The sequence below is a fragment of the Tympanuchus pallidicinctus genome, unplaced genomic scaffold, assembly GCF_026119805.1.
Source record: "Tympanuchus pallidicinctus isolate F22 unplaced genomic scaffold, pur_lepc_1.0 scaffold12, whole genome shotgun sequence".
In the NCBI taxonomy this organism is placed as follows: Eukaryota; Metazoa; Chordata; class Aves; order Galliformes; family Phasianidae; genus Tympanuchus; species Tympanuchus pallidicinctus.
This window is the reverse complement of record NW_026294637.1, coordinates 17,691,458-17,718,723: the sequence shown is the minus strand read 5'-3', so window position 1 is coordinate 17,718,723 and position 27,266 is coordinate 17,691,458. Positions and strand designations below refer to the sequence as shown.

Sequence of the window (27,266 nt, the reverse complement as noted above, 5' to 3'; positions counted from 1 at the left end):
GAGGCCTATAGGCCGCACTAAAGCCTGAGGCGAGGCCTACAGGCCGGGCTGGGGCCTGAGGCGAGGTTTACAGGCCGCACTGAAGCCTGGGGTGAGGCCTGCAGGCCTGGCCTGGCTACTGCATGCAGCCACTGCCCCCCAAAGCCCCGCTGGGAGAGCCCTGCTTGGTTGCTACATAGGTGCTTTCCTAGCAGCTCAGTGGGGCTTTCTCCCTGGTGATGCACTGCTTGCTGCCCCGGTGTCTTAATGGGGAGCCTGGGCCCCCCCATGTCATGCACTGCCCGCCCTTGGGAGCTCACAGCGTGGGGTGGGAAGAAGGATCCGCACACAGCAGTTAGCCCTGATATTTTAATGGAAATACTGCACTACAGTCAAGTTTACAACATTGGTATAGAAATCACATGGATAGTGGGCCGAGGATCACGTTACAGAATACAAAAAGCAAGTTCAAATAAAAAGAGAAGCCTTGTTGCTATGGTACAGCCAGGCAGGGCGGGATGGCCCTGGGACATGCAGGCGTCGCCCCAAGCCAGGCCTGCGCCACCCACATGTTCATTGCTGGATCACCTTCAGCATACAGAGGAAAAAGGGGTAGGGAAGAAACCTTTTGAATGGAACGATAGGGAACTTATTGCTGGCAAACTCTGGCTATTCCCCGCTGGGCGCTTCCCTCTATTTTCCTTTCTCCATAGGAGGCTCCCGGTCACCACCACAGCCAGACCCGTCTCCTGCACCCGGGCTGCTAATGAGTTGGGGCTCTGTCTGCACCCCTCAATTCTGCACACCCGGCTCTCTGCCACGGGAAGGAGACAAGCTGCCAGCCCAGAGATCCCTGCCAGATTGTGGTCACAACAGCAGCAAAGCCACGCTCCCAAACCAGAAAGGAGGGAAGCAGATTGGGGTGCTCATACTGGCAGCACTGGTTTGTGCAAGGAAAGCTGCCTCCTTTGAGGAGGAGAGACAGTGCAGTTGTGTCTGTCGTGGCTTACGAAGTCTGTATGTCGACTTCATTTTAAAATCAGAATCTTCCCTGTGTTTAAATATCTGCCAGCGCTAAACTTCTATGCTTAAAAAAATATATATCCCATATGTGGATTTCACTAGTGAAATGCACTGAGACCCACCCCGGCCCCTGCCCTTCTCTTGCACGCACACACCAACACACACACAGAGCAGCTCTATCCAATACTGGTTTGGTACTTCAGATGTTTTTCTCCAATACTGAGAGGGAAAAATACACAAGCACAATCAACCTCAGCTAAGTAGCTCAGCAACACCTCCCAAAAGCGAAGGTCCTTGGAGCTGGAAGACTAGGTGGATAAAAACTACCCACCGGAACAAAAACATTAAAAAAATTAAAAACTATATAATATATATTTATATATCTCAACAGACCGCTTATACCTCAGTTGTGTGAAGCACAAAACACGCACGCTGCCTCTGCTTTTTCCTCTCAGATTGTGAAGCCAATCGTAACAAGGTGGGACGCACTCCCTCTCCTCATCCCCCAATGCTGCATGCTGCACGGTGCATCTCAGACCAGGGACAGGGCTGTGGATGAGCGAGTGTCTTCCTCCAGTAAGAACAAAGACATCATTTTTATTTACAAAAAAAGGAGAAAAAAGTTTCCACACAAAAGCACTACAATGATAACTCCCTTTGGTAAAAAGTGTAATAAATGTCCTCATAGGTCTGTCTGTAGGTACTAATTCTCAAGCCACCTGGTACTATGGTACACAAGAAGCTAGTACAGTTATGCTAGCACATCAAGCATACTTCCTTTAATTAAAAAAACAAAACAAAACAAAAAAAAAAACAAAAAAAAATTGACAATTTGTACATTTATTTACAAAAAAGGAGGGGGAACATGTTAAAATTGTGTTGTTCTCTGTTGTGTGTGTGTACGCACATGTGTGTGAAAAGCTGGTGCATGGCACTAGGAGAGACTAGTAAACAAGCAGGTACAAAAAAACAGTTCCACTGGCACTAGAAAGGACAGACCAATCTGCACTGGTTGAGTCCAGCATGGGAGGGAGGGGAGGGAAGGGAGGAACCGAGGGTCCGGGGGCCCGCAGGGGAGCCCAGCGCCTCTGGGCTGCGGGACACATCCAAGCAAGGAATCTGAAGACCGCCGAGGCGGTCAGGCGGTGGAGAGCCTCCTCCATTTCTCCTCCCTCGCTGCTCAGGCCACCGGGGAATAAAGCCTCAACACTGCTGGTGCGTATGAGCTCGTTGCGTCTCTCCAGGACCGCTCAAGTTCAGGAGGGTCCTTCCCTGTGGGGTGCATGCTGAAGTCCAAGGGCCGGCGGGCAGGGCGCCCGGCAGGTGCTGGGACACCCGTGTTCCTACAGAGAATCCCGCTGGTGACAGCTTGTACCAGCCACACACTAATCAAGTGGCCACGTTACGGAGATACACAGTGAGGGGAGAAAGGCATCTTCCTCGTTTCCTTGATGCGCACGCACACACACACAGCTCCCGGGATCTTCCCTGGCCCAGGGCATTTACGGTGTCTTGAATATTGTGCCGTATTTGACGCGGTACTTGTTAATGCTCACAAAGTGCAGGGTCTCTGTGTCACAGGTGGTGGTGCAGGGCACCAAGCCCTCCAACCCTTCGCCCATTAGCCACTTGCTCGTCTCGGCTGCCATGTCGCGGGTGACGTGCTCCTTGGTCCATTTGTCCACCCAGGCCTGGAACCTCTGGTGCAGCCGCTTGCTCACTCTTTCATGGGACTACAGAAACAAAGAGGTGTTACAGAGAGGTGGCTCCAGCCCCAAGCTACGGCGTAACGCGTGGCAAAGAGGCCAGGCTGCGAGGCAGTATGGCCAAAAGATTTGCAGGGCAGGTGCTGGCCCTTGCTAGCGACAGAGGGAAGGTCCAGGGAAAGGCCCGCAGGCCTCCTTCCAAGAAGTCTACCTCTACGAGAATTACAGGACAAAAAGAACTCGGAAATACCAAAAGATCGTATCAAAATCAGGCCATTCTGTCACGGTGCTCTTTTTCTCCCTTTTTTCTTTTTAAATTTAAAATGTATTTTCTTGTATCCTACCACGTAGTCCATTGCGGTTAAATGTAGCTTCTGCAACTCCTTCAGCATACTGAGAAGTTATACTGCGTGCTATAGTGTAAGAGGTTCAGTATTTTGACTAGGTTAAGATGCTCTGTGATAAGCACCAGCACACGGTATCCTGCTTATAAGGTAACTTTTACAACCCTGAGCCAATTGAATTGGGTAGATGGAATTCAATCAATCAAAATCTTTAGTATTGGCATTTCAAAGACCCAATACTGAAACAGAATACTCTTATCTGATGTGAATGTGAGTTTAACAAAATTACAGCTAATTGAATAAAACCATTACTTGTATTTCATCAGCAAGAAACAGATGAGAGCAGTCGTTTTAGTAGTTTAAATAAACGTCCAACAGAGCTGTGAAGGGATGATTTCCAAGGCAGGAAGCAGAGGACACTTCTCCCACTCCCTCATCTCCCAGCCAATTTTCTCAGCGGTCAGGAGTTCACTCAGGAAGACAATAATTGAATAAACAGAAACCCAATATCTGCAGCTACAGGAGACACTGCTGCTGACAGAGCCCCCCACGTACCTCTGCTTCTGGTTGCCTAAGCAGAGCAGCTTTCACCAAAGTCTGGCACTTTTCACTTTTGATGACCTAAGCAATGGCTCTCTGGTTAACATTTAGTTTTAAGTAGATTGCTCTAATATTATTACAAAGTACTTGAAACTTCAAGCCTAAACAGCCATCCTAACTGGAGTTTGTTCTTAAAGCTCCAGAGGTTTTCTCTGCTAGGCAGAAATATTCCCATGTGACATGAGAACAGTGTCAGAGCATTCTGAGCACCTACCCAGTTTTCTCCACCCAAATCACTCCTTGAGATCAGGATTTCAGATCCCCAGGAAAACGCTCATGGTGATTTGTGGAGCTGTGAGCTCCCTTACACCTGTCCTTGACACGAAAGCAGTGGTTGTAGAGCAGACACTGCATGTGTGTGTGGGGCTCTGCCATGCAGGAGCGACCAGAGGACTCCCACTCAGTGACTGGGGACAGGAAAGGCTGAGGGATAGCACCCAGAAGGATTGGCTGGGACAGAGAAAGTTTGATGCTCTGCACTCTGATTTCTCAGTGGAGAAGCCCTGGAAGAACAGATCTCCTCAAAAGGCATTACAATTGCATGCAGAGGACAGGTCTTCCCTAAAATTGGGGGACCACCATGCAGGGAAAATGTCTCCTGGAAAAAAATTGAGGAGCTAATGGTCAAAACCACTGTCCTACCACAATAACACACTCTGGAAAGAAGGACAGAGGCAACAGGATGAGCAGAGTAGAAGGCACGAAGAAGAGATTACACCTTAGGAACATTCAGTACATTTTTGGTGTCTGGGGAAGACAGAATAGCACACCATCCTCCTGGCAACACAAAGACTGCTAAATGTTACCCTAGGACCCCCCAGGGACATTCCATCTGACTTTTCCCCACCTCACTTCGGGAGCAAGAGGTCCCAGGAAAGCCCAGCTGCCCACCCCAGTCCTTCCACTCTCTCCTACCTGCTGAGCTCGCAGCAGAGCAGTCCTCCTGTACATGTAATCCTCCGATTTGATCACGTACACCATCTTATAGGAGTTCAGTTTGAATTTACACTCCAGCTTGTCCAAGCTCTCCACGTTCTCCATGGACTTCTTACTGTTTCCCTCCTTCCCTTCCTTCTCCTGCTGCTCCCGACCACGCTGACACTTACGGATCCGCCTCAGATTCCTGCAAACCAGAGAATCCCTCTTGGAATTAGTGCCCACCCTCTAGGACTGCTAGACTGGAAGTAGCTGGTGGATCTGCGCTGGCCCCTCAAGAACCTGACCAACAGTTTGTATTAAATTCATTCAGGTTCAGGCCCCTACAAGTCGCCCCATGGGACTTCTGAAACCATGGTTATTTGCAATCAGTTCCTGGTGTAGCACTGGGTTGTTTTAGGTAAACCAAGGCAGGAGTGCCAGAAAGCAGTCTGGTAAGTCCCCAGCCCTCACCCTCTCTGCCACCTGCAGATCATGCCATCTCTCAGTCACTGGAGAGCAGGAGCCCAGGGTGGACCCACAGGCTTTCTGGACAAGCAGCAGCACGGTACCTCTATGCCACGCTGCCAGGGTAATGGCTTCTGTAGTGGCATTAAAACACAGGTGAGACCAAAGGCAGCAGGAAAGTGCAACCCTCTGCCCTCCAAGGGACAAACCCATCGGGGAGGGTTCAGCCCACAGCCTGGCCACTCACCTGGGCAGGAAGACAGGTTTCTGGGCCAGGTGCTCCCGGAGCTCAGGGGAGGTAGAGTCGGAGTTGACGTACCGCTCCACGTAGTCTGACCAGCGCTGGAAGTGAGCACACAACAACATCAGACACTGCTTTCCCACTGAACCACGCGGGGTGATAAGGAGGCTGAGCTGCAAGTCACACAGGAGAGCACCGGGACACCTCCGAAGGCTCCCTGTATTTCATTCCTACAAAGGCAGGTACGGTGCTTCTCTTTGGGGTTTTTTGGCTTCTCTAATATAAAATAAACCAAGGATTTACCTACTCACATCACTGAAAGCTTTGCAACGCTTTGTTGATGTCTCTATCTTGTGCAAACAACTGACTGGACATCCTCATCCAGTGCACCCTTGACCATCACAGTCAGCTCTGTGGCCAAGCAGCTCTTACCTCTGCTTCTACAGGGTCATCAGAGTTCTCCTCCTCTGTGTCCAGCAGTTCAATGGTTAACTGAACCTGGCCTCTGCTCTGGATGAACATCAGCTGTAAGGCAAAAGGGATTCAGTGAGGTTTCAAACAGAAAAAATATACCCCTCCACTTCTCTCTGAGGCAAAGGGACAATGAAGCAGCTTGCACAGTCTTAAGGCAAAAAACTGCTCCCTGCATTACTGCCAGCAAAGGGAAAGCGCTGGCAGCACTGCACGCTCTTTGAGGAACAGAAAAACGTTCAAGCTTTTGGAAAAATCCTTTTGTGTTGATTTTGGAGAGGCACGAGTCTCTCGTGAGCCCCCAACCTAAATTTGAAGGTAGAGAGATTATCCACACAGACTTTTCTCTAGAGTACTGTGCTAGCTCAGAAAGGGCCTGACCACTTCCTGCATCTTAGCAAAGAAAGCATGGATTTGATTAGCACAGCACACCACCTTTATTCATCCATGCGTACAGTCAGCAGTGATTTAATGCCCAATTGGTATTAGCAGATCTTTCCACAGCCCACAGAGGTTGAGACACAAGAGAAATGGGAAAGTTTGAGCTAACAAATTCAAATGGGAGACAGCAAATCAGTCGACGTGAAGCATCAACATCCTTGACTTTGCCAATTGGGACTGATGCAGTTTCTGCCACGGAGCAGCTGATGACGTGCTGGAAATACCACCAAAGCAGTGCTGAAGTTTGGGGGCACAGCACCAAAAACTTCCTTTCAACTTTCCGGGCTTGCTGTAGCTGTGGAAACCTCAGGGCTCTTGGGTGCTTAACCTGTGCTCCGTTTTCAAAGGACTGGCACCTACTTTACAAAGCAAGCCCTTCTCTGCTCGCTGCTTTCCCACCTTGAAGCAGTTCTCCTCCGACATGAGCTGCTCAGCTTTGCGCTGGTAGGTGGCCTCCAGAAGGTTCCGAGAGGACTGCGAAGCCAGGAGGCCTCCTGTGGCCCCGTTGTTGTTTTCTGACAGGTAGAGGTCTGTGACCTGCACGCAGATCTCATCGCTCACTATGTGCTGGAGCTGCCAAAAGGAAGAGCAAGGGGAGAGTGAGCGTGAGGGAGCTGCTAAAGCCAGGCTGAAAAAAAGAGAGACCAAACACTTTTGTGCTCAGTGTATCCTCTTGCAAAAGGTATTTCTCTTCGCCTGAGGCATCTGGGAGAGCTTGCTGTGACATGCAAACCAGGGCGACCTACCAAAACCCTCAGTGCAAGAACCAGCTGGGAAAGTGAGAAAGGCTCCAAAACACCCTTTGTAAGTGGCACCTGGCATGAAAGAAGAGCAGCACACAGGGTTGCACGTACATCTCTATTTGCCTGCATTGCAGGTTCTAGAAATAAAAGCTACAGTGGATAAGGATGGACTCGTTGGCTGGAGGCTGCCACGTGCCCATCAGCATACAATAGCAAGAAACAAAGATGTAACCCCATTACACCCCATGGGAAAAAAAAAAAAGGATAAAAAAAGGTTATAAAAGCATGAGTTTAAGGCTACATGTTCAGTAAACTCTTCCAGTGGGGATGTAAAAGAAGAAACAGCACTGCCTTCTAAATTAAAAAAAGCAGGTGGCAAAAAGAGGAAAAAACTACGTGCAGGAAAGCCTGTGAGCAGCAGCAGGGTGGGAAGGGCTGTGCTGTTCTCAGCATGGGGCTGCTACTGTCTGTGAGGACAGCGGGGAGAGATGATACCTCACTTTGTGCAAGTTAAAAATCGGAAATTGCTCAACTGTCTTTTCAATTCAGTTAAGCTCTGGACTGAAACCAAGAGCTTCTGAAACGCTGCTCCAACAAGGAATGGCCTTTCAAGCAATCCCACTCCCTGCCTCTCGCATCTGGCTTTGCTCTTTACGCTGCAAAAAGGCGCATGAAGAATTCTTCCCTTGGTCACACATTCTTTCTATGTGCCCAATAAGAGGACTAGAATGTAACAACCAGCCTGAGCTCCTCAAGCAGGCAGATAAAAGAGACAAAGCTTTTTAGAAAAGGCACGCGCTGCTCTCATAGCATTGAAGAGAATGAAGGAAACTATTTAAATGCTATTTAATTCTTTTTCAAAGTTAAGGCAAGATTAGCTCCACAAATGCTTTCAAGTGGAAAACTTCTATCCCTAAAGCTTCAGGAAAACAAAGGGAGAAGTCCACATGCAGAGAAAGGATATTCCTGATAATTTAAACACACCAGAAGTTACCTTTCATCACCTCTCCTTCAAGCAGGCTCAAAGCTGAGTTAAAGCACATCTGCAATTCAGCTGCTTATCCCCAAAATGCCACGTCTAGGTGACCGACACACCAGCACTCACTCAGGGACACAAGCAACCTTCCCTCCTCTATCCTGGCACACAGCCCCAGCCCAGCCAGCACCCACCTGCCGCACGATGCTCTGGATCAGCTTGTCCATGGTGAAGGCAATGTAGGCATGAATGGTGAACATCTCACGCAGGGAGTCCTCGTACTGCGACGAGTCCATGTTCCCATCCAGCAGGTTACGCACCATGTCCAGGAACGCTGGGTAGTAATCCTCCACATCGATGTCCACTGCAACACAAGAGCAAGAGGGGTGAGCATGGAATGCCAGGAAAGCCCTTCCCACTCCTCCTAGGACAGGATGGAGCAAGAGCTCCAGCCTTCAGCCAGCTCTGCTACTGGAATTTGTCATATCTTTTAAAGACCTTTAAGCCATGGGTACTCTCACATCCTCTGCTCTTCCAGCCTCCTCCATGAGGTCTCTGGTTCCGAAAGGCTTTTAGAAAGTTTGTCATTAGGGGACTCAAGGATGCTTTAGATAAGCAAGTGTGCAATTAAAGCTCTCATGAAACAACTGCTGCATGGTTCTGTTCTGCTGCGACTCCCTCCTGCCTCACATCTTCCCATCTCAACTCCCTGCTGCCCAGTGACAGTAAAAGACAGTAAAAGCCCATCGTAGCGTCACACTGCAGCACGTCCGAGACAGCGCGCCAGCACTGTCACACACACGCTGCTAACAGAAGCACCTGTGTGCCCCCAGGATCACTCACTTGGCTCCTTCAGCCTCAGCTGGATGGCGGGGCTGTCGCTCTTGTCTCGCTTGATGCCCAGCACTTCCCTCTCCCACTCCCTCTCCCGTGTCTCCTCTTCGATCTGCCGCTCGGCCTGGGTGCAGATCCGCAGCAGCCGCAAGCACAGGATCTGATGCAGCCTCATGAAGATGTACCAGTTGCTGTTCACGTAGAAGAGGTTGTAGACCTCATCCATGCCCCGCAGCTTCTGGGCCGTCGTGTTGTTGAACATCAGCTTGGTTTTGGGAGGACTGCCCCCCACACCGTTGTGCTTTTTTGCAGCTCCGGTAGCTTCATCCACGTCCATTTCCTCTTCTTCCTCCTCTTCCACGTCTGAGAGTTCACCTCGCTGGGCAAACAGCAGGTCTGGAATGAAGTGGTACATGATCTGCTTGATTTTGTACTTGTCCTCTTTCTGGATTCCCGTCTGCCGCTTCACGTGGTGGATGATGAGGGAAGCAGCGTCCTCCAGGATCTGCTTGTCTTCATAGGCTAACGAGAGGTGCGGGCCTGTGGGAACCCCAGCGTTGTCTTCTGAAGCCTGCTCTTGCCTCTACAAGCGAGAAACAGGACACAAATTAGTCCTCCAAGCACTTCCCTCTGCCCACAAGCCCTCAGAAAGCTCTCCCAATGACACAGACTTCCTCTCTCATTACACCCCCTCGCAACAGAGGAAGCATCAGGCCTCCCTCCCACTGCTGCCAGAAGGCTCTCTGTAACAGATGCCAAAAGTTCACAAACATTCTCCCTGTTTACAAACCTCCTCCACCCCGTTTCTGTTCTAGGAACAGAGCCCACCTGCTACCAGCAGGATGACAAGCCTCCTCAGCCACAAGCAGATATCCCAACACAGAGAGCACAGCCTTTCCATGGCTGAGCATCCCACTTCCCAACCACACCAGCATCAAGAGGAAAAGGAACTGAAACTGCACGTGCAGACTATATAAGCTTGAGGGAAGGAAACCGCTGGTGACCATCTTACCTCATCATAGATGCTTTCAATCTCATTGAGGAGACTCTTTGACCTCAGGACCTTGGTGTCGTTCTGCTTGAAGTTGATGCCCTGGTGGTCCAAGGACTTCAGGTAATACTTCTCATTCTGCTCTCGCCAGACTTTATTAAATCCTCTCTGGGCTTCTCGCCACTCCTCCTCTTTCATCTTTAACCTTGGATCAAGAAACCAAGGGTGAGCTAAGAGACATAAAGGTCTCACTCCGAGCTTGCGAGGAAAGCCTGAGACCTGGGAAATGTGCATCAATGAAAGCAGTCCCACTGAAAGGAGTTTTACAGGAGCAGCACTCTGCACACCCTTTGCTGAACAAAGCTCTCTGCACATCTTTGGACACCTGAGCTTCCTGGTTACACAATCCAGAAACTCAGCTCAGTATCTCAAGCAAAGCACCTGGTGCAGCACAGCCAGAGCAGCTCACAAAACAGTGCCTGCAGCAGGGTGGGCACACTGTGACCTTGCAGGTATTGGTGGCAAAGTGGTTTCCCTTCCCAGAGACAGTAAGCTTTTGGGGGGAAGAGTACCTCCTTGTAAGTGGTGCTACAGTTGTGCTTTTAGAGAAGACTTCCTTGTTTACACACCAAGAGGATAAGGGCCTCACATTACTGTCTTAAATGTGTACACAGCCTCCTCTTTATGCATCTCCAAAGAGCTGCAGCCCCCACTCCTTTATTTTTTGTGATCGGTTGCAAGGATCTGACAAGAGCAAACTAATGGGGATCCAGGCGTGGTGCCTGAGCAGTCAGAGCCCACGGCCACGCACAGCCATGGGATTTGGAAAGGGATTGGGTTTAGCCCTGAACAATCCACACGGCACAGACATCTTCCTCATCTTACATACGCTGCCGTGCACAGGCTGGAGAAGAAACAAGGTTCAGAGCAGACAATAAAAGCTCTGCATCCCCCCCAGCTGAGCGTTTGTGTTTCCAAAGGCGACTGTTATAAAACACGGCCACCGATCAGAACGGAATGCCTTTCTCCAATTGCATCCCTGCGCAGGGTAAACCCTCCAGGGGCAGAAATGAGCTGTTTCTAAACAAACGCGGAGCGAGGAGGAGCCCCCAGCGCACAGCGTGGCTGTGGTACCTTTTCAGGACAATGGGAACAGCAACAGATGGGTTCTTCCGGAGCCCATCAATGATGTCAGCTGCTTTGTCTGCATATATCCTCTGCAGGGCCTTGCGGTGGATCACCTCCGAGGTGCCTCCCAGGGTGTTGTCCAGGCGGAACTTGGCCTGCTCCTCAGCAGACAAACGTGAGAGCTTCTTTTGGATGGCCTCAAGGACGCGGATCGTTGCCAGGTTGGTCTCCAAGACGACGTCCAGCTGAAGCGAACGGTGCGTTAGCCAGAGTTGAATAGATATAACATGATACTTCACAGAGACTAACACTAAAGCCACACGAAACAAGAAGCCGGGTGTGTTTAACAAGGTGGATTCCAGAACTGGTTTCCACGTTTGGCTGCGCTGAAATAATCCAATTATATTTTATCTGCAGCCTAGGTAATGGCGCATCAGAATTTAACGTCTACCAGAACGATGCTGTTAAGAAATTACATTTTCCATATGGGAGTAGAAAACAACTGACAGTTCCTCTACAAAAGGACTTGACAGACCTGAGCACATTGAGGTAACTGCCAAGCTAACTCTCATTTTATGTCAAGAAGTCAATCATTTAACATCCTGAACGTATCGTTCCTTGGATTATTACAGGGGAATGCATGTTCTTACAAGCCACGTGGGCACAAAGGGCAAAAAAAGATGCATTGATTATATGCTGTCCATTGAACAATTCCATCTGGAGTGATGTGAGAGAAGAGCTCGGTGCACAGAGCTTGGGCAGGGGTGGTAGCTTGGAAAGAGAAGTGGTTAACCAGATGCTGCCTCTTGCTTTCAGATAATGCAAGCTCTTATGCAGAGAACGTGTGATAGACAATAAAAACAGACTGCATTAAGGATAGAATTTGTATCATTAGCTATCCACAGAACCCCAAGGCTTCCAAAGAAAAGAACTTACCTCAAAACGCTCATCCTCACACCTGTAGATGTGCTCTTCGTATTGTGTCTTCTTGGAGCTCACAAAAGTCGAGTCTTCAGACCAGGAAGGGAAGGAGACCCAGGTGTCATTCAAAACCTTGCAGTACGACAGAGAAAGACAAGCATGACAGTCAGTCTTGGGAGGGGAGTGTCACAGAGGTACGTGGCTGCTGATGGGGGAGCAGCAAAAATGGCTTCTCCCTTCCAGTGCAGAGGACACCCAGCACCCATGGGACAACCCTGAACTGCCAGAGATGAAACAACCCAGCGGCCTGGAAAATTCATCCATTGGAAATGTAAGAAAACACTTGCAAGGGAAGAGAAAAAGAGAGGTGAAAGGAGCCTTTCCATTCCATTGGAAGAACTGGCTCACCGTGGTTCACTCATCACATGTCTGATTCATTCACCGGGTGGTCATCATCCTAACCAGCACCGTTAGACACAGCGTGGTTTCTACCTCCAAATAAGGAATATCAATCCATACTCTGACAAAGATGCTGAGAACCTGCAGTTTTTCATTACCTCCAAAGCAGGAATGGATCATCCAAAGCAACCTCAAAGAGGCCAAAAGCAACAGAACAAAAGATTTTGGTAGGCAATCTTGAAAAAAATCAAGCCTAATTTTCCTCAGACTGAAGTCTGAACAACTGAGACATTGGATTCTTGCAGAAAGAAAAGTTTACAGCTGCCTCACACAAGATACTCTTGAGAGATGTGTCAGGACTTTGATTAAAAACTTATAATTCTTTCTTGCCCGAGTTGTTTTTGCTATCCTGCCATCATTTCAATTAGCCACGTATCACTGCTCACCACTTGACTTGATCACTGCATTCATCCTCATTTCTCAAGGAAAGGAGGCAAAACTGTGATGTTCCAAAATCTTCTGCCTGTTTGCTCTTCCTGCTGACGGCAGTCACGCAAGGAAGGGGGATTCTAACACCAACGAAGGAGCAGGATCAGCCAGCACCATTCCTCTCCAACCAAAAGGCGGTTACATGAAGGGACCCAAGGAGTGCATCTGGTCCTGCAGTGCTGTGCCAGGAGGCCAGCTTTGCCCCTAGGCCAACAAGGCTTGCAATGGGGAGCCAACCTCCTGACACAGCGCACCATGTCGGCTCACCTCAGCCTTGCAGGTGGAAAGAAAGAAGCGTGAGAGGAACATGAAGGAGAAACTCTGTACAGAAGATGTGATTTTCTTGTAAGCTTGGACTAGAGATAACTGAAAGCAGACTAAGCAAGAGTTTGGTGAAAAAGGCAGCAACCACCTTGAATTACATACTCCCTGGTAGAAGTATTTAAACTTCACAGCTATTGAGGTTCTTTTTTTTCCAGACGCTCCCCAGTGCTTTGTGCAACTCTTTCAGAATCCCCAGTGGAGAAAAGCAGAGGGCAGCCACCAAAGCCCCGCCGGCACTGCATCGGGCACAGCCTCACCCTGGGAAATAGATCCTAGATCCAATCCACACGTTTGCAAGAGAGCTGAGCACTCTCACGTGCTGTGCTGTGAACAGCCCTCCTCTGGCCCAGGGCTGCTGCCTGGGAGCTGCTTACCTCTTTACACAGCGGCGTCCGCCCCGTGCACTTGGGCTGCTGGTAGCTCTTGGGCAAGGCTCGGTAGCTGGAGCCCAGCCTTTTGCAGGAGGCATAGTCTATCTCCATGGCAATCCCTTCAGTGGCCCGTTCCTTGGGATAGGTCTCCATGTGAACGGACTCCTTGTAGCCCAGAAAGTTTTTAAACCAAGTGAACAGTTCGGGGAATTTCCTGGAAATAAAAGGAATGAAGTGAAAAATTAGCTAAATAGAAAGCAGTGCACAGTGCTGAGCTGTGATACTGAGGCTAGAACTGCTTGCAAGACACAGAAGTTGCCCAAGAAGACTCCCTGATTTACCAGTTTGGTGAGAGGACCTCTCTGCTCAATCCCACTTCCACCAAGTGGGAACCAAGTACCTGTCTGTTGGTCAGGTGGTGAACAGCTGCAGTGCTATGAGAAATCAGACCTGTTGCTGGAATCGCTGCTCATCTGTTGCTCCTCCATTACATGACTGAAGGTAACGTCTGCCTTCAGAGTAAGGGAACTGCATGACACCTTTCTCAGTGCAGATATTCACCCTTCCAGTCAGGAGCACAGGTGGTAGATGGAAGAAATGCAGATTTTTTTGGTTGAGTATTTCACCTTTCCTAGCCAAAACCAGCTTCCTGCTGATGCTAATTCCAGTGGAGCTGCAGAAAGCATAAGCTCCCTGAGGCACCTTCCTTGCACAGCAACCAGCGTAATGGGGTCCCGAACCCAACTTACATTGCTGCTGCCTTCTGCATAGGAACTAGGAGCTCAAATCACAGAAACAGAGTTGCCCCAATCTGATGAGAGGATAATGATTACAGTGATTTTAGGTGATTAATACAGACTCATTCTGTACAGTACTCGAAGTTATAATTTCTATTTAAATGACAGTACTGATTATCGAGTTTGGCTTCAGGGCAAAACTCAGTTGCTCTTTGCTTTTTTTTTTGGTAATTTTAATGGGTTTGTATAAGCACTCCTTTTTTTAGGGGACATTTCCTGTGTAATTGGATAGTTGAGCTTTTCTTGAGTGAAATAATCTATGATTCCAGAGCAAGAGGCCACAATAGCGTGCTGTGGACTAATTCTGTTATACAAACCACGCAGCCACCAAGGTTGTTGGCATTTCTTTCCCTTCTGTGCATCACAAACAGATGCACTGGATTTAGCTTTTCCCCCTCACACAAAGAAGCACTTACCCCAGGAATGGGGAAACTAGCTGCACCAGCTCTGCACGGGAGATCACCTCCTGGTTGAAAATAACCAGGCAGCGAAGGAAGTTTTCATATGCCTCTGTGCTTCGCAGAGCTTTGCGGACCTTGGGGAAGAGGGGAAAGGATAAAGGTGAGAGCAGCTCGCCCATCAGCACCCAGGAGGCCTGCGTTCAACACTGTGCTTCCCCCCACCTATGCAGGACTTTGTTGGAGAGGCTCCAAGAAGCCAGAAAAGAGAAGGAAGCCATCTCCTTGCTGGTACGGCTGCCACTCAAGTGCATTGCCTTGAAGAAGAGAGCTGCAAGTGAATGAAACTCCCAGCAGCTGGACCACACACAAGCCCAGTTGTGCCTGCAGCACCACAGACCCACCTGGGTGAGGATCAGGGCTCAGAGACCCGTGTCACAGTGAGCACCCCTCCAGCCCCCCCCCCATGACAGCTCGAGTCACCACAGACACAGGGAGCTCTGCAGCCCTCAGCACGAGAAAACAGCAATTCATTCCAACACCATTACTTTTCCCATGAGAACAGTTAGCATCTACACATCAAACAGATCTATCATGATTAAGAAACTCGTCATTACAGTTACAGTTCTGCAGCAGGGATTTCTACGTTTACTCATGGGAACACCTACGCATCCTCCGAGCGATAGAGTGGTTCCCAGTCACCACCAGCTGGCTCAGTGTGCTGCAAAACATACGTCATGAGGGAGCCAGCATGGCTCTGATGCCAAGCCTTTCTGCCACAGAGCATCAGCAGCAGGTGAGAACTAGAGAATCACCCCCCCGGGGAAAAAAAATGAAAAGATACAGATGTCCATGTAAAGAACACCACCAATCTTTTAAAAAAGGCAGCAGATCTGACACAGGGGTCAGACAATACAGCTGAGGTCAAGCAGACCAATGTTATCAGCGTGGCACATATATCACAAACCTCACTGTGACAAAAAAAAAAGATCAGGATGTATGCAGGCTACAGACATCAATCAGTGACACCAGACCATGCTCTCTCAGTCTCACTGCTCACCTTCTCAAAGAACAGAGATTCTGTCCCCACGCCATGCTTGCTGGCTTCTGCCAAGGACTGGTCTTTTAAACCAAGCAGCTTTGGTTTTTTCTGTTAAAAAATAACACAAGAAAGGGCTGTTCAGCAGAGGAGTCACTGTATTTTGACCATGTATCACACAAGGGCTTCAGCCTCCAAACCACACTACTTGCTCTCAGAGAGTGGCTTTTTCAGAAGGAAACTTGTTTAAAATGTGGCCTCCACGTTAATCTATTCATCTTTAATTAGCTGCACAGAATGCCGTGTATTTGTAATACAAGGCCATATCCTTTCCTTTAACAAGCTGACTGAAACAATCACTGCTTGTAGTATCTCAATTTCTAACTAATGTGCAGAACTACCAAAATATTTTTTAAACCACCATTCATTCAGTTGATTCTTAGACCTCCCTAAAAGCAGCGAACTTCTACCTCCTGCACTCCACATCAGAAAGGCTTAAAGCTGCCTCCAAACACGTATTAATTCGCTGCATTTCGAGGGGAGAAGCTGGAAGAGGAAGGAAGTCATTGGATTTAAACAACATAGCTAGATGTGCCAACACTTTTCTTCCCCCCACAGGACACAGCACACAAAGCAGGCACACCTGTCCTAATGCAGAGGCTCTAAACCACCAAACCATTCTTCTGACAAGGCTAAGCCTTGCTCTCTCAAAACATGAGTAAGCTGAAGAGGGCCAATTCAGCTACAGGAATTATCATTCATCACTGCATGACAACATTTATCACGTGAGAAATGAATAAGCATGATCCTGCTCTAAGTTTTGCTTTAGTTTCCTGGGAAACACACAGCTGCTGAGCTAGCAGCACGTGCCATTACCTTCACTGGAGGGGTTGTCCCTGCTCCTGAGTGCCGCCGGATCTGACAGCCATTCTGGTTGGGTCTCTGCTGCTTGTTGTTAAGCTGTGGCTTCTTCACTGTGCCTCCATGATCGTTTCTCACCGACTCCACTTTCTCTGCAGTCGTCTTGCTTAACAGCTTAGTTACAAACAAAGCCACGAGATCATCAGAGCCGAGCTTCACCTCACCAGCCAAACCCTAATATGTCTGCTCCTCCCAGCTCGAGGTGACCCACCTACCTTACTGTGGTTACAGAACAACCCTTCCAAGCAAAGGAATTGTATTGAAAAGACAAGTTATTGACAGAAAACAGTCTATCATCCCGACCCACCTCCTAAACTTGGTAAAAGACCACTCCAAAAACGCAAGACAACAAGAAAAGCCCGTTGTTCTGAGCTCTGGTTCCCCACAGAGACGCTTCCCCACTAGGTACTCCAGTCCCAGCCTGCCTCAAGTAGACTCACCACCGAGCTGTTGGCATCTGGCAGAAACTGCCCAAACTCTGAGAGCAGATCCTCCTGGTTCTTGAAGAGGCGAGCCACCTGTGCGTACACCTCCTGCTCCGTCAGTGCTGGTGTGTAGTTGCCCCCTGCCTCCTTGGCATTGCGCTGCTCTTTCTGTCGTACAAAGAGAAGGGTCAGATGAAAAGATGTCTGAACTTCTTCAGAGACAAAGGAAAAAAGCCCTCAGTAATACAAAGAATGAAGCAGCAAAGGTCTCAGCATCTAAAGCAAAGGACTGTGCTAAATGCTCAGCTGGCTGTGGACTAGGGGGACGCTGATCAAAAAAGTGATTCTTCACTTTTAACACAATTGAGCTCCGCTTAGCTTGCAAGCCAGTGGTAAGCAAATAATTACTTACACTGGAAAAGATCTACACAAAGAAGTCCAGCGGAAGACCAGAATTCCCATCTCAGGCAGCAAAGAAAGTGGAACGACTCCACCTGGCACTGCCAGAGCTCACCTGATACGTATGGAGGATCTCCAGGAAGGCTTTGTAGATGTCTGGCTGCCCCTGGAAGCGGTTCTTGATCTTGTTGACATAGTTGATGGCGTGATTAAACTCGACGGGCTGATTGTTCTGCAGGGATGGTGTGGTTCCCAGAGAGATTGTCACGGGTGTGTGAGGCTGCACTGGTGGTGAGCGTGGGGACGCATATGGTGGAATTGGGGGGGTCTGCTGGCTGGCAGGTGTGTGTGCCTGCAGCTGTGATGGCTGAGGGGAGAAAGGAGGAGCCACGTCAGACAAGGGCAGATCCTTTATGCTTTGAACAAAGGCACTCGTATCCCACTTACGTGCCATATCCTGAAGAAACGAGATGGTGTGTAAGTGTACATGGTGCCAACAGGGTCATCTCTGAGCTGAAGCATCACAGGCACAGCAGCTGGACATTTGCCACTACTACACCCTGTCAAGCAATCTCTACCCATATTCCTAGATGATTTCTGATGTGCTTCCTTAAAATACTGGTTTGGGTTTTCTCATTAATTGCTACTAAATAATTACTCCCTCCCCAGGCCTAGGGAATTTTAGCACTCTCTTCCACAATCTCAATACTTCCTAGTAGACGTCTAAGCAAAAACTGCTGTCAAGAGCCAAAACTGCGTTGTCCCATTTCCCAATCAGTGTTTTAAAGATTAACAGAAGCACAAAAAAAGGCAGACTGAGCAGAAGAGAGCCACTATCCAAAGCAAACTATCCAAAAATAAACAGAAATTGGGTGTGCCAGCCAGGAAGACACAACACCAGCCCCTTCAACTTTTTCTGAGCAGCTGTTTCTCCTTGCCACTTGCTTTTGACTCAGATCTGACAAGAGATACATTCAGTCATCAAAATACAGAAGCAAAGCATTTAGGCTCTCTGCAACACTGCAAGTTACTTTGTCTCTAGTTAAGAATGCTGGGAGTAAGGAAACAGCAAGAGAAGACGCAGATTTTTCAATATGGAGACCAGGAGTACATAGAGAAGAGATTGATTAATCCTTGAAATTTTGGGGATTCTTTCCCTTCTTTGCACATTTGGAGGTTCAAATGCACCGGATTTTATCTCAACTGAGCTCTTAAAAGCCTCTTACATTACCCTACTCTGTTTTCAATCACGTAAAATACATATGGTGGACGCAGCATCTGGATTACATCTGAAGCAGAGACAAAACCCCTTTGTCGTTGAGAGGTCTCAGTTGCAGGCACACAAACTGATACTTAAGACAACACTGTGGTCATTTTATTTGAACCCTTGCACTTCAGTTAGGTCAACAACGCCCACACCCGTCCAGCTGATGGCTGAAGCAGAACTACCCTTTCTGTTTGTTTTTGTTTTGCAGCAGCTGGCCAGCCTGAAAATGAGATTTTGAGCAATGCCATGTTTCCCACGTCACTACGCCAAGCATTTGGAAGCACGCACAAACATTCACACCGAGGGAACCGTCTCCATCACGGCCTCTGCTTTACGAGGAATTTCTTGGGATTTGGGTCATCCCGAGGCAGCAAATGCCATTTAATTCCCCACCTCCACACCAGTGTCAGCTGGAGGCAGCCAGTCCCCCAGGCAGGAGCCAACAAACACCATTTGCTCACTCTCACCTTGCTGATTTTGGCAGGCGGTGGCTGCGGCGCCGGCTGTGCTGGTGTTGGGGTCGATTGCGCTGAAGGTTGCGACTGATGCTGGGGTTGGGGCTGGGGCTGGGGCTGCAGGCCATGAGTGGGGATCTGGTGAACCTGCCCCGGGGTCGTCACGTTCACCATATCGTTTGTCTGCACCTCGATCTTGTAGCCAGGAGGCAAGAAGGTGTTGAAACCCATAATCAAGTCTGGGTGGCCCTTGAAGAGCTGCGATACGCGGCTGATCACTCCTGGAGTGTCAATGCTGAGCAAGGAATAAAATCAGAACGTCACCATCTTCAAACTCCCTCCTTGTGGCAACCCAAGCTCTGCGTGCGACAATTCTCCTTCAGCATTTCTATCTTACCATCTATAACCTACGATGAACCTATGAAACACAGGGAAACTCATTCCTATAAATACATTACCAGCCTTAAGAATGACATAAGGATTATTTTATTTGTTCGGACTGCTTTATATCAATGAGATCTAGCCACAAGTCTGACCAGGCAGGCGGGCAGGACCACCAGACAGCCAGGTGAAATAGCTAGCAAGGCTGAGCTTGGGAACTGCAGCTGTAGGCAGCAATTCTTCCAGTATCAATGAAGAAATGGATATAAGTGAAGAAATTCTGAAACTCTCAGAACAGATCCTCAGACTCTCAGAACAGAAAGCACACAACTGCTTTCACACAACCACGGAGGTATGCTGCTCTGGAAAGGAAGGGCAGAGTTGAACTCCTGCTCTGTGCTGCCATGCCCACAAACATGCATACAGTGATAGCAGCCTGGGTGGAAGCAGCAGAATGAAGCTTTTTACCTCTGAGATTTGAATTCCTTCATAATATCCAAGAAGTCATTGTAGACCTGCGGCTGACTGCCGAACTGCAGCTTCACCTGGTCAAGATATGACAACGCATCCTCCACCTGGAGACAAAACAGACAGCTTGCATTGGCACAGAACATTTTATGTCACCTCTGGTGCTCAGCAAAACACGTATTCGAAAGCACAGCTGGGAGCCCTGAGCCTAGAAGGGGGAATTAAGGATCGTGATCTTGGTTGGAGTCATACCAGCATCACTTAAATAAGAACAGCTCAGAAAACTACACCAAAAAGAAGAAAAATAAATAATAATAAATAAACCAAAAACAACTCAAATCAACAGAATTAGTCAGAAGGCACATGCTCCAAATTCCCCGTGTCACCACCAGTGATGTGACTGCTAGGATAAACAGAACTAGACTGAGCATTTTTCCTGCATGCATGTGTGGAAATTATTATAGAAGTCTAAGAATAAGCAGAAAGTGGAAATGACATATTCAGAGGAATAGATGCCTGCCAGGTACACACTTTCTGAAAGCCAGACATTTCAGTTCGACACATAAGGATTTTGAAAATGGCAACTGTGGGAGGCAAATTGTTTTACGCCTCAAACAGCAAGAAGTTTATGAACCATTCGTGTACCAACAGCCAATTTCCAGATATACTGAAAGCACAGCCCAGCCTGACACGAGTGCTCTGTGCAGTTTGTAATCAGCTGCACCTGGGCCCTCTCCCATGTCGGGAATTAAAAGACAGCAAGGGAGGAAAGGTGAGCAGGGACAGTCCCAACCTCGCATCTTGGAGGGACAGCCAGCAGTTTTGTTGGGAGAAAGAACCACGTGTTACAAAACCATTTTCAGAGGGGAATGGAAATGAAGCAGAAAAGCGTCGCGCCCAGCAAAGCACTGGTTTCCAGCTCGACAGGAAGAGACCTGCCCTGCATGTGGGACAAGCTATCAATTCATATGTATGCCTTGTTGCTAGAGCCGAATCTAACGCAACTACTCACAAGGGCTACTTTTGGTGGAGTTTTTTCTCTTTTAAGGATTTCACAGAATATAAAATACAGCCTTCTGCACTCCCACCTCACTCCTGCACTCCCACCCTCTGAGGCCACGCATTCAGAGAAGCCCCAAACCTTTGGGCTGTCCCACGCACGTTACCTTGAGCCTCTGGAACTGCTGCTGGCCCTGCACAGGCACAGCCGGGGGGGCTGGGTGTGCGTGGCTCTGCACCACCTGGCTGCCATGTGGCTGCACAGGGGCGGCGTGGTGGTGGCCGCTGTGCACCGCTGCCAGGGCCGGCCCGTGGCTGCCTGAGCTCTGCGGCACGGCTGACACCTGGAGAGACAGAAAGGACCGTGAGTGTTTGTCTCATCACCAGTGCTAACAGAAGGAAGAAACGCCCAGGGTGCGTGATTGAGACTGAGCCAAGGCTGTCTCTCCCCTCTAAAAAAGTTGGAAGGGATCCTAAAGCCCTCCCCCAGCACCATTCCCCTGCTGCAGGCTGGTTGCTCCCAGCTCAGGCTGCCCAGAGCCCAACCACGGCCTTGAGCACCTCCACGGATGAGGCACCCACAGCTCTGGGCAGCAGTGCTGGAGCCTCATCACTCTCATAGTAAAGAATTTCCTCATAAAATCTGATCTAAATCTCCTCTCTTTTAGTTTAAAAACAGCAGCGGAAGCCTCTCAGAACAAAAAAAGGCACCTAACCTAACCTGTGGTGACATCTTCTCTAACAGTTCAATTGCTTGAAAACCTCCAATCTAAATGTCAGCCTGTTAAGCTTAAGATCACCCAAGATATCCAAAGTCTGTGACAGGGACACTGCTAGAACAAGTGTTCTCTTTGCTAATGAAACACGGATCTAATCTCCACATGCACTTGTCTCTAGGATTCAGAGACTGTGATCTTAATCATTCAAGAGAGTGTTGTTCAAAAGAAGCCAAGTAACATCACGTTGTGTGGTCAGGGCAACCTTAATGTGCTTCACAGAATCACACAGAATGGCCTGGGCTGGAAGGGACCTCAAGGATCACAAATCTCCAACCCCCTGCCACAGGCAGGGCCACCAACCTCCATACTTAACACCAGCCCAGGCTGCCCAGGGCTCCATCCAACCTGGCCTTGAACACCTCCAGGGATGGACGGGGCATCACAGCCTCTCTGGGCAGCTGTTCCAGCACCTCCCACTCTCACAGTAAAGAACTTCTCCATGACATCCACCTAAATCTTCCCTCCTCCAAACATTTTCCCTGCTGTTATCTCCCCTTTCCAAGAGTTGACTCCCCTCCTGTTTGTAGGCTCCCTTTAGGTACTGCAGGCTGCAATGAGGTCACCTCATAGCCTTCTTTTCTCCAGGCTGAACAAGCCCAGCTCCCCAGCCTGTCTTCGTAGGGGAGGTGCTCCAGTCCTCTCATCATCTTACTGGCCCTCCTCTGACCCACTCCAACAGCTCCCTCTCTTTCTTGTGTTGGGGGCTCCAGACCTGGATGCAATAGTCCAGATGGAGCCTCACGAGGGCAGAGTAGAGAGGCACAATCACCTCCCTGTCCCTGCTGGCCACCCTTCAAGTGAGACCTACTAGAAGTTCATTGTCCCATCCTAGTTTTTTCCCCCCACCAGGCAACTGAAACAAAAACCTTGTCCCAAACCCAGACTTCCACCGTGCAAAACAACATACTGAGTGGTCGAATTGCAATTTCCCCCCTAGGACGTGGCAGACCTACCTGGTAGCTGGGAGTTACCGAGTATTGGATCCCTGTAGCAGACTGCATGGTCTCTGACACTGCCTCATACACCGGCGGTGCCGGGGCGAGCACACGGTGCTGGTGCTGGAAGGCGTCGGTGCTGCTGGTGATACGTCTCTGCTGCGACGTGTACACGGGTGACTCCTGCTCATCCAATCGTCGCTTCATTCTGAACTCATGCTCGGGAAGCACTAAAAAACCTGGTAGAAACAGAGCAATTAGAGAGGGACATTGATTAATCGCTCCCTGCCAGCTTCAGGAACGCCAAGTTTGCCAGGAGCAGGTAAGACAAGCTTCGTGTCGATTCCTTCACGTCGCTATCTTGATAGGGAAAGAATTAAGATTCAGCATTCTGTATGAAACGTGTATACTGCAAACACGCAGCTTTCTTGTTAGAAATAAAGCCCTGCTTTCCAGTTAAGGATCTCTTCTGTCACTGAAAGTAAAGCCCATCCTGAACCCCGTTGGGCAGCCCAGGCTGGATGGGACTCAGGCACCAGAGATGCCCTAGAGCACAAGAGGAGGGCAGAGGCAAAACACTGCCCATGCTGCCTTTGTACAGCAAGCACTCTCCAAATCAAACTTTTAGCCAGATGGAGATGCTGACTCTGCCTGGCTAACACATGCAGCTCCCCAGAGTAAGCGTACAGGGCAGCCTAAACCCTTCGCTAACATAACAGACCAAGGTACTGGGGAAATATACAAAGATACTGCCAAAAATACACCTGGCAGCCAGCTCCTCACCCAGCTCCTTCCACGTGGAGGGAAGAGCTCTTTGTGTCTGCTTAAAGCTGTTCTGCAAGTTACACCTCCCAGAATACCAGCCCCAAAGCTTCAGAACGTACCCGAGCGTGCTCCAGGAATTTTCTTAGCTTGTTGTACCTGCACCAGGTGTCTTTCTGCTCAGCTACAGACAAACCAACAGCCCCCTGGGCTCACAGGGAGCTGCTCTCATAGCCTTTCGCTCTGAACAAACTTTGAGTTGTATGCTAATGGAGCCTGGACCAAGCAGAGCAGGCTGGCAGTGAATCCGGGCGCTTTGCATGACAATGCCAGGCCCCGGGCACCGAGTCTGGGCAAAGCCTTGGTGGCAACCATTTCTAGAAGGCTCCACAACCTGGAACTGAAGCCCTGGGCTCTGCCGACAGCCAAGCATTGCACCTGCCCCAGCTCCTGCATCTCACAGGGGTACATGTGCTGGTGAAAGCTCCCAAAGTGCATTCCTCCCATCCCTGAGGTCCCCACTGATCTTTACCAGGTATGTCCCAAGGATTTGCTCCTTCAGGAGGGCAGACTGCAGCGTAGCAAGCTGTACCTGCTGCAGAATAGTATTCTGTGGGTAACTACGACCACAAAACCACTCAGAAGTTCTGCAGCACAGAGCTGACATCACAGGCAGCGCTATGGTTACCATATGGTTCTCTAGGCAGCGGAACACGGCCCTCTGATGGGCACCCATCTCCATGCGGACTTTGACTCAAACATTCAGAAAGCCCCCAGTTCAAACTGCATCATCTGTGGTCTTAATTGAGGAGGGAAAAATAAAGATTGAAAAATACAGTATGGTCTGCGTGAGACTGAAAGCAAGTCCACAAACTTTAGGTACTGTTCTTCATTAAAAGCATTCATCTGAGGCTCCTGGCTCAGGAACGGCTTTACAGAGCAAGCTCCACTCTACACAGACCACATGAGGACCTGCATCCCCTCCCTCCCAGCATCACTCCTATCCAAGCTACCTTTTAACTTCAGTCAGAGCACTCCTTTACAGCAATATACCCCTCCACAGGAGGACAAAAGCTGCACTCTGCTTTTTCGCTTCCCTTTTCCTGGGCTGTAAGTTATCCCTTTGCAGGAGGGCAGTGAATCGTGCAGGTCTGCTGTCTGACACCTGTTGGAGCCACAGCACTTCTGCACACTAATGATGCTTTCAAGAGCAAGCTGTGAAACCTCACAAGAGATTTCAGTCCTTGCAGATGTGAGGCACTCCTGAAAAGGAAAAGGGAAACAGCATAGCTGCAGGTCAAGCATTTAAGATGTGCAGGGGCTGCTTAAAAGCCCTTAGGAGGCTACAGCATGCCACAGGCACCCTGTGAATCTCTATGAACCTCTAAAAGGGAGCACTCATGCCACTAAAAGCCACAGATGAGGAAAAATCCTATGCAGCAGGCACACTTTTGCACATCACTTGCTGTCTGAGCATGCTGAAGAACACCCAAACGCACAGATCCTCATACTGACAGCTCTGTTGCTGTCACTTTGAATTTCAAGCATTAACATCTGGATTGAGCCGTACCGAAAGACAGGAGAGTTTGCTCCCGAGGTGGAAAGGACCCAAAACTGGGAAGCAGCACACATATGGCTCAGGATCACAGAGGTGTGACATCCTGGCTGCCTGCTCCTGGCATGCCCTGCTATGTGGGCTCTTCCTGAGCCCTGGCATCCTCATCTTTGCTCTCCTTCTCCACACGCAGGCAGGATGAGCACAGTACCCGCAGCCACCCATTACCTTCACTGTGTCACAGTGAAGAGCCAGAGGAGCTGGGAGAAAGTGGCACGGCATTGAGAGTGCACCCATAGTCCTGCAGTGTGGAACAGCAGCCACAGGACTGTGGATCTGCTTTGGCTTTACCAGCCACGAGGGCTTCCCAGCACAGAGCATGGATCATACATCCTGGGAAGGCGAGTGACTCGCTCCTGTCATGGTTATGCCTTTCCAACGAGCTCACAGCAGAGACTGCTGGCCACATTCACAGCGTGAACCATTTCTTACAGCACCTGTTCATAGCAGTGCTCTTGTGCATACTTAAATGCAAAGGGATTGCATTCTTATTTATGCATCGCTTCGCTGGGCGTGCTGAAGGTTTCTATACAGCCTCCCCATCCCCTATAGATCATTCAGGAGACACAGAATTTGGGGTTGAAGGGACCTGTGTGAGTAGAAGGGGAGGTCTGGGTGCCTTCCGGCCCCTCCCCGCGCTGCAGCCCCAGCTTTACTCACGGTGCCCCTCAGCTGGGAGGGGTGGAGGGGAGGAAGGTGCTGGCTGGGAGATGGCAGCCTCCTCCGCCCCGTGCGGCTGTTCCTAACGCTGTGCTTTTAAGGGATGGGGATGATCCTACAGGTGCTTTGAATCAGCGTGCGGGCAGCGCGGCGCGGAAACCCTCCGCGTGCTCGCCGGGAACCGTCTGAAGAAACGCGAAAGCAGGAAACGGGAGCTGGAAAGGCACGGGTGGTGGGCAGGGCCCGGAGCTGCGAGGGTTGCGCTGAGCGGGGCGGGGCGAGGCGGGGCTGAGGCGGCCCCGCGCAGGGGGCGGAGCGGGGGGCGGGAGGCTCCGTCCCGCAGCGCGCCCAGCGCCGCTCGCCCCGCCCGCCGCTCCCGCCATGCCGGGCTCCCCCCGCGCGCACACACACACACACACACACACACATACAGAGACACGCACGCACACCGGCACTCAGGGCTCGCCACGGCACCGGGTCCGACCCCGCCCCGCCGGATGGCTGCCCACCCCCCCACACCACCTCCCAGCCCCGCGTCCCCCCAGCGCCGCCGATCCCCTTACCTCGAAGCGGCGGCGCCCGGCGGAGGCACGCTCCCTCCCGGCTGTGGGCTCGGGGTGGGCGCGGCCCCGCGCTCGGCCCGCGGGGAAAGCGAGGGGCGCGGATGGGGTAACCGCCGCTCGGCCGCCGCGGCGGAACGCTGCCCGCTTCTCTGTTCCCCGGGAAATCCCGCCCCTCCCAGCCGCAGGGAGGGGGGAGCCCCGCGCGGCGATTGGTCGAGCGCCGAGTCGCTCGGTGCGCCGCCCAACCGCCGCGCTCGGCCCGCCCACTTCGCCCGCCCCCATTGGCCGCGGCCGCCAGGAAGGGGATGTGGAGAGGAAGGGGAGGGGGGAGCGAGCGCCCGAGAAAAATGTCCGTACAGCCAGCGCGCTCCGCCCCCTCCCGCCCCCGCAGCCTCCCCATTGGGCGGCGCGCTGCGGACACAGCCAATCTGCACGCCGGACAGCGCCGCCGTCACGTCGGGGGAGTAAGCCACGCCCCCTCTCCGGGGAGGCCTTTTGTGGAATGTTTACATCGGGGCAGCGCGAGGCGGCCCGGGGCCCGACGGCGCCCATTCGGGCGCCGTCGGGCCCCGGGCCGCCTCGCGCTGCCGCCTTTTGTCCCCCGACCCCTCCACTTCCGGGAACCAGCACGTGGGGGGGGGGAACACAGCGCGCAGCCAATGGCCGCGGGGGGCGTGGCCGCGCGGCGGCTGAGCGGGCGCTCCCCACCCCCTCCCCTCACACACATCCGCGCCGCCTCTCTCCCTCCCCCCTCCCCCCCCCCCTCCACCCCTTCCCTTCTCGCGCGCGCTCGCGGCGACCGTTAAGCGGGCGGGAAAACGGCGGGCGCGCGCCCCCTTTTCTCCCCCTCAGCGCTTCCCGCGCCTGCCTCTGAGGGGCCCGGCGGGCCGGCAACGGCTGTGACATACCCAGAGCGCGCAGCGAGGCGTCCTGAATGGAAAAGGGAACCTCCCCCAGGGGCCCATTGGCCGTACGCGGCCGTTCGTCACCAGCGGACCGCCCTCGGGGTTTGTGTGGGGCGGGGCGACGAAAAACCAGC

General features: G+C 50.8%; 1 protein-coding gene across 2 annotated transcripts; it reads right to left on the bottom strand.

Moving 5' to 3' along the window:
- Nucleotides 1-334: 334 nt before the first annotated feature.
- On the bottom strand, nucleotides 335-27,189 carry SIN3A (SIN3 transcription regulator family member A). 2 transcript variants are annotated; one of them, XM_052671771.1, is made up of 21 exons: nucleotides 27,136-27,189; nucleotides 22,646-22,866; nucleotides 21,081-21,257; nucleotides 19,915-20,021; nucleotides 19,078-19,360; nucleotides 17,459-17,710; nucleotides 16,960-17,112; nucleotides 16,475-16,633; nucleotides 15,620-15,709; nucleotides 14,578-14,696; nucleotides 13,368-13,578; nucleotides 11,797-11,913; nucleotides 10,867-11,105; nucleotides 9,754-9,937; nucleotides 8,751-9,324; nucleotides 8,102-8,271; nucleotides 6,588-6,761; nucleotides 5,709-5,801; nucleotides 5,283-5,377; nucleotides 4,568-4,775; nucleotides 335-2,735 (listed from the first exon to the last, which is right to left on the bottom strand). In XM_052671771.1, the coding sequence occupies exons 2-21, from the start codon at nucleotides 22,832-22,834 to the stop codon at nucleotides 2,505-2,507; spliced, it is 3,825 nt and encodes a 1,274-aa protein (XP_052527731.1). In that variant the 5' UTR covers nucleotides 22,835-22,866; nucleotides 27,136-27,189; the 3' UTR covers nucleotides 335-2,504. The 2 variants fall into 2 exon arrangements, with proteins under 2 accessions (XP_052527731.1, XP_052527730.1); XM_052671770.1 differs by lacking the exon at nucleotides 27,136-27,189 and adding an exon at nucleotides 26,228-26,392.
- Nucleotides 27,190-27,266: the final 77 nt, after the last annotated feature.

Bases quoted from the DNA above. Each gene is read 5' to 3' on its own strand.
- SIN3A (XM_052671771.1), bottom strand. From the start codon at position 22,834: ATGAAGCGACGATTGGATGAGCAGGAGTCACCCGTGTACACGTCGCAG. The intron at 16,634-16,959 runs GTGAGTCTACTT...TTTGTAACTAAG, and splicing joins CAGATGCCAACAGCTCGGTG to CTGTTAAGCAAGACGACTGC. The intron at 8,272-8,750 runs GTGAGTGATCCT...CTTGTGTTGCAG, and splicing joins GCTGAGGCTGAAGGAGCCAA to TGGACATCGATGTGGAGGAT.